General features: G+C 34.5%; 1 protein-coding gene and 1 long non-coding RNA gene across 2 annotated transcripts; one reads left to right on the top strand and one right to left on the bottom strand.

Annotated features, from left to right (window-relative positions):
• Positions 1-491: 491 nt before the first annotated feature.
• Positions 492-3,191, top strand: LOC109587995 (uncharacterized). The gene is made up of 2 exons (XR_002187910.1): positions 492-1,642; positions 2,745-3,191. It is a non-coding gene; the product is annotated as an uncharacterized LOC109587995 (long non-coding RNA).
• Positions 3,192-4,067: 876 nt separating this feature from the next.
• LOC109587994 (uncharacterized) lies at positions 4,068-4,800 on the bottom strand. The gene is made up of 3 exons (XM_020004198.1): positions 4,403-4,800; positions 4,318-4,353; positions 4,068-4,274 (listed from the first exon to the last, which is right to left on the bottom strand). Exons 1-3 carry the CDS (start codon positions 4,699-4,701, stop codon positions 4,139-4,141), a joined length of 471 nt encoding a protein of 156 aa, XP_019859757.1. The 5' UTR covers positions 4,702-4,800; the 3' UTR covers positions 4,068-4,138.
• Positions 4,801-7,354: the final 2,554 nt, after the last annotated feature.

Raw genomic sequence — 7,354 nt, forward strand, 5'->3', positions numbered from 1 at the left:
TGGCGTCAAACCACAAACCCACGTGATGATTTCCACCTGGAATTTCTACCAACTTCTTTATCCACCCTTTTTTCTTTTTAACCTGTCGATGCACATCCTTGACTCAAGCGCCGTTGAACTATGTATAAATCAACTTGAGAGGTTGTCTCTATAAGAAGTTAAACGAACTGATAGAAGAAAGATGAAAGAAAGAAGAAAAAGTCTGAAGAATTTTGCAGAAATTTGAATTCGGGCCTGTTTTCCAGAAAAGCTCCCGCTACATTATAGTCCACTTTAAAGGTACCAGGAGAATCGCTCAGTGAAGGAGAGCCCATCTAAGCCATTTATAAGGCTGTACAACGTAAGATAAAAGAGTTATAAGCGTTTAAAAATTATAAAAACGGCCGCCATCTTGAAAAATCCACCTGAATCCTACATATAGGCTACTGCCTATATAATATTTATAACACACCGGCGAGTGCTATATGGCTTTTATAAGGACCGAGCCCGAGGGCGGAGCCCGAGGACGAGGTCCTTATAAAAGCCATATAGCACGAGACGGTGTGTTATAAATGATATATGTTAGGGTGGAGCCACACATTCAACAAGTATGTACTGTGGGCGGTCAGTTTACACAAGCACAAAGCCACAGTGCATGTATGGGGCACTGCAGTGCGTGTATGGAATATGCAAGTCCTGCTAATCCTTTGATGTGTGGCTTCATCATGATATATATATATATATATATATATATATATATATAGCCTGTAGTTACACTTGCGACCGCGATCAAAAGCTTTGATCTGCATAAAAAGACGTTTGACACCTTGATCTACAGGCTTGATTTCCCTTGATGCTTGATTTGATGAACTCAAGTGCTTGCACAGCTAATTAAAAATTCATAGAACTGCATAATCAAAGATATACGAAAAATATGCATATCCTGATGCCTGCTACAGACTGTCTTGATTCCTTAATCGCAACCTGATTGTCCCTTTGATGTCTTGATTTTGATTTGATCGTGGTCGCAAGTATATAACTACAGGCTTGATGGAAGTGACGCCCCTTGAGTAATGACTAGTATAAGATTAATTGTAATTGTTATCTTAATCACTATAATTAATGTCCCTTTAATTACTGTATAATTACTGGGGTTTATTTTGAGGCTGATAATTTTCTCGAGTAACCTGTATCCGGAGGTTCAAAAAATTAATTGTTGGGAATTTTCACTATTCTGCCATCTTGTACCATATTAAGTTGATTGTCAAGGAATTTAATTGCGCAATTTTTTTAAAATCCACAAAATTTGCAAAATTTTGTTATCCTCAAATAACGGTATGTTGTGCATGTAGGAGCTATCCAACACAGAGTTTCTTTTTTCAATTTTTTTTGCTATTAAGAAATAAACAGCCAGGCCTCTAATTGGTAAAATACGGTAGTTTTAATTGAGTATAGTCCTCATAGACGGCTGCAGGGTTGGGCATAGTCGGGCAATGCCCAACCAAAAATTTTGATCGGAAATGAGAAATTAATTAATGACATCATTTTTAGTCATGAAAAATTACCATGTAGCTAGCAAGAGAGTCTTTTTTGCTTTCCTTTGTCAACAAGCCTTCCAGGAGGACCAGGACTGGCACTTTACAGGTTGTATGGAGCTTTACAGGTAAGATAGGGGCCTTTCAGGTATATTTTTATGATATATTATAATGTATATTTGCATTACATATATGCCCAAAATATGTGCAAAAAAGAGTGGGTGTGGTCAAAATTACGGGGCTCTTCACATGCCATTTTTCTCGCCCAACTGCTCTATCAACCCTGCTGCCGTTTACGATAGTACAAATCCTGCCATTTTGATATTGGCCTCTAATAAAGCTGATCCAATAGAAAGCTGACAATGATATAAGAGCTGATATTCAATAGAGTGATAGAAAGAGTACATGGTAGGTTCATGTACTCTTGGTTGATAGTCAGTGATTTTCTGGACATGTGTACTGTAATGATGTAAATGTGCATGTACATACATGTACATACATGTACATGCACATTGTATTTATAGAAGTTTTTAATGGGCTATAGTTTTAGGTACAGCAATTGCATTATAAAAAAGTTACATTACGATCTATGTGAATGCCTGCAACTTGACATGATAATAATAAGACTTATTCATAAATATTGGAATTAATACAGGCACGTTGATTTGATGTGCAGCTACATGTAGATCATAGTACTGTGATTGTATAATTACATGTTTTCTTGTATAAACTAAGATAAGTAAGATAAATTTTAGGTCAGTAGAGTAGATTCTGGTATTATGAGACGGTTTGTATTATGGGACACTGCCTGTAATTTCAATGATGAAATTTGAAAATTAAAAAATCTTAAGTGTCTCATAATTGGTGCATGTACTCTATAACAGTTTTAGATTGTAGTGACACATCAGGCTGGAAAATATTTAACTTCTCATGGCATTGCCTCTCGAATTGGATTTTTACTCAAATGCTCTTCAAAAAGCATTTTAAAACAGCTGCTATGGACATAGACAAATCCTTCTCATTTAAATTAGTTATTATGAAACTATAATTCATTGGTCTGTGTCTAGTTTACACAGCAACAGCAGTAGCCTTTTTATGTTTTATCTCCATTGGCAAGTACAGGCAAATTAATGCATTGCCCTATTGATCGCATATTCTAATTAATTACGAATTATTATTATTATTATTATTATTATTATTAATTAATATTATTGTTATTATTGTTGTTAGAAACTTGATAAAAGAGGAGAGGATTTATCAAGGATTGAGAAACAAACAGAAAAGCTTGCCACTGGTGCTGCTGACTTTGCTTCTGTTGCTGAGAAGTATCAAAAGAAAAGGTTTGAGGAACAAACAAAAAAGCTTGCCACTGGTGCTGCTGACTTTGCTTCTGTTGCTGAGATGTATCGAAAGAAAAGGATTGAGGAGCAAACAGAAAAGCTTTCCACTGATGCTGATATCAGACTTTGCTTCTGTTGCTGAAAGGCTTGCTGAGAAGTATCAAAAGAAGATATTTTAATTCATTGAAATTGTAAAATAAATTTAATGCACGCACACACACACACGCTCAACTACATGCATGTTGTTATTAATAATGTTAATTGCTTTATTCTTTGAATTTCATCTTGTTCATCTAAGATTATTAATAGTTGCAACGATTTATTATGATTACACAAAGATAGTTGTCAGAAAAATTTGAGGGAATTGAAAATTCTCTCCTAGTTGTTTTAAATAAAATAATCTAATTGGGGTGAGCCCAATGGCGGCTATCAAAACAGGAAATTCTTGAGCTTGCAAGTCACTGAGGTCAGCAAGATAAGAATGTACTGCTATCCAATGCAGCAAGGAAGGCTTAAAAAACAGATATGCCATGTTCTTTATTGATGTGACTAAATTTGATCAAGTGAATGTCAGTAACTTAGCCTGTACTGAGCACTTGGAGCACTACAAATAGCAAGAAGCCAAAACTACATTGGTAGAGTTGCCTATCTATAGCTATATCATTTGTGAAATGACTGCTTGTACCTATCTTTAATGCTTGTTAAGTGCTATAAGCAAGTTACTAACTTTCACTGCTGCAGAGATTACAAAAGGTAGATCATCAAGAACTGCATGATCCACATCAAGTTCTGACCTGCTTAGTGCACAATCTAGCACAATCATGCATGAGTATTGTTAATCTGTCAAGATCTATTGTATATATGTACATTGATTTGCTTGCTAAGGCTCGCTCCTTCAATGTTTTACATTCATCTAGCTGTATATAGTTTCAATTGGATAATAGCTTTTTAACTTTCTAATCAAAATTTGTGAAAACAAATGTATACATATATGCGTTGGTGGCCCCAGGATTTACACAATTTTAATACCTCAAACATCAAAGAGAATTATTCACGAGTTGTTTATATGTATATATACTCTATTACTCTCTCTCTTTCTACATGGACAAGAAATGAAGGTAGGAGGATTAATCATTGCTAAAATCAGATCTCATGCCACATCCACAAGACTACACTGTGATTATTAAATGCACTCATAAAGTTGTATTCTTTTTTCACACAAGCATGTTAAAGAGATTGATGCACTAAAACATTAAAGGGTTATATTAATTAATTCTAGTACATTCATTGTGGCATATGCTCATAGACAACTTCAGGTGATGCTTCACATTCATCATGAACTCCTTCATTCTCTTCACTTTGTTTAGTCTTGTGGATTCCATATGGTTCACATACTTGCATTGAAATATCATCATCAGCTCTATTATCATTGTTATTAATAAGTAACTTTAAAATAGACTAACTTTGCTTGTTTATTGATAGCACATAGACTTTTTATTCTATAGCAAAAACAATTGCAATTCATAATACTGAGTATGTAAACTCTACCTTATAAAGCAGTAGATATGAACAATAACACTGACAGTTAGTAGACCACACAATATACCCACTAACACACTAAGAGCAATAACACTATTGGATGAATCACTAGTTGATGATAATGGTGGTAGAGTTAATGTCTCATTAGCAATAACTGTCCATTCTCCATATCCATTATCAGTGTATGTACGTACACCAAAAATATAACAAGACTCGTTAATAAGACCAGTAATGACAATAAATGTATTGTCATTAGTTAAATTATGGAATTGTAATATTTGAGATATAACGTTATTATCATCAACCATCAAACAGTTATCAGACTGTAAGATATGATATCCTATCTCATATGTGATAATGGGATAGTCTGATGGAATATAACTAGGTACACTCCATGAGATAACAGCCCATGTAGTGTCCATGATACTGGATACTGAACCAACTGGACCAGGTACTAAATAAAGACATATTCTCACAGAACTGATATAGTACAATTATAATAATTATATACCTATTCCAATCTCTACTACAATAGGATCACTGAAGGGACCTCTTCCAACAGAATTGACAGCAGCTACACTGATGTTATACTCAGTACCAAATACTAGATCATTCAATATGATATATCTCTCAGTACTGGTGAGGCTGTATGTGATACTACTGTTACTGATCACCACTGTATAGCCTGTGATTAGACCATTACGGTCAAAACAATTAACCTCATTCCAAGTGAGATTATTAATAGGTTGTGATAAAGAAAAAGAATGTGGAACACCAATAGGAGCTAAAAATTAATGGAAAGAATGAAACTGTTAACTGATGTCTGATGATGCATGTACACATACGTCTTAATGACAGCGTATCCTTATAAATTGATTCAGGATTGGATCTTCCTAGTTCATTACCAGCTTTCACTGTGATGGTATAGTTCATACCACTGTACAGACCTATTAATGTATAACTGTATGTTGTAGTGGACTGATGAGGAGCAACAGAGACTGTCTCATTCACTGATGATAACTGGGGACAAGATGGAGTATAGGAGATGGTGTAGTATGTTATATAGTTGTCACTACTGGGAATAGTCCACTAGTTCACTGTAATACCAGTGGTTGAGACATTAGATACTGAGAGACTAGTTACTGGACTAGGAACTAGAACAGATATCAATCACACTCTCTCAATGATAATAACTAACCATGAAATCTTAACACTGTTACTGTACTATTAACTGAAGGAAGATCTAGATATGAGTACACACTGATGGTATAGGTACTAATTGGTGATAGATCTGTTAGTACAATTTCATTTTCACTAGTTGATACTACATTCCTGGTTACACCTCCAGTCAGTAGTATACTCAATCACATATCCTTTGGTCTCTGATAAATTGGTCCAGTTCACTTTGACACTAGTAGCATTTAATATAAACCCTCTCACATTATTTGGAAGACCACTATGAGCTAAAAAAGAAACAAAGGTGTCTATTATTGACCATACCATGTATTATCACAGATTGATTGTAATTGACTCCTCCAATCATTGCTATACAGCCTACAGGTAACATTAACTGACACTCCCAGTGGATCAGGATATACCAGTAGTATGCTGTTGCACAGGGCATATTGTATACATTATATTACTCTTCATCACTCCATTTACTAACCAGTAAACATCAGTTAAAGGATTTATATCAGTAGTTATGAAGCAATCAATGCGATATTGAGTGTTATTGAGTATTGAATTAACAACTAGAAATGCATCAACAATGTTAATAGAGTACATTAAATGGTGCAATAAACACACACCATCTGTTACAATAACTTGTAGTGCCCATACTACTGATCATAGTATTGTGTTATCTATGGCATATGGTGGGTGTATGTGTAGTGTGTGGGTTGGTAGGAGTGTTATAGGAAGAGAACAACACAGCAAAATATTGTCTGACTTATAAGCAATTTTCTGTTGATAAGGAGACTAGCTAGACCTTTCTTATTACTCTTACTGGTAGAATGACTACTGCTGGTATTTTTTGGTGTCTTGTGTTGGTTGATTTTATTTTGATATCATCTGGAGCAGAGCTAGTTCAAACCTCTCCATCTTATACCCCACTCTGTCCTGGTGATAGACTAGTACTCACTTGTACTACTATCACTGGAAATACATTCTGGAGAATACCTGGTCATAGCTCTGTATCAGAAGCTATACCATTGTCTGGTACAGTTGTTGAAGGTCTTATGCTTAACTATACTAATATCACTGGTAGTACAGTAACAAGTACTGGTATCTATCAATCAATCAATGTGTCACAGAATGGATCAGTCGTTGGATGTTCTGGAAACTCATTCAATCCTCAATTTGATTCCGTAACTATTAATATAGCAGGTTAGTTATCATTATCTATTATTTCATTTATTGATTTTTCATATACTAATAATTAATAGATCCACCAGTAGCTGTGACTGATATAAGCATAAATCCAATTGATGATAGTTCAATATTTATTACTTGGTTGTATCAACAGAACATACAATGTATAGTGAACTATACTGTTATGATTAATGACGGCAATGTATCTTCTCAATACAGCTCTATTGGAAACAATATGACACTTACTTCTCTTATTATTGGTACTAATTATTCATTTATTATTATTCCTATTGACACCATTGGAAGAGAAGGACCTTCTTCATCATTAATACAGTATATATGGAATGGTAAGTACTATACACACACACACTCATAGTATTTCTTATAGTACCAGCTCAAGTTGTTAATATTAGTTGGTATCAGATATCAACTGATAGTGTTACAATATGGTGGAATAACACTGAGGTATGTTTAAAAAGTTTTTATGAGTACTATTATTTTTAAATTATAGAACTCAGTACAACGTCCTCCTACTCAGTATTACATTTTTAATGTATTCAATGCACCAAATAGCTACAATACAACTTATAC

This window comes from Amphimedon queenslandica, unplaced genomic scaffold, assembly GCF_000090795.2.
Source record: "Amphimedon queenslandica unplaced genomic scaffold, v1.1 AMPQUscaffold_12345, whole genome shotgun sequence".
Classification (NCBI taxonomy): Eukaryota; Metazoa; Porifera; class Demospongiae; order Haplosclerida; family Niphatidae; genus Amphimedon; species Amphimedon queenslandica.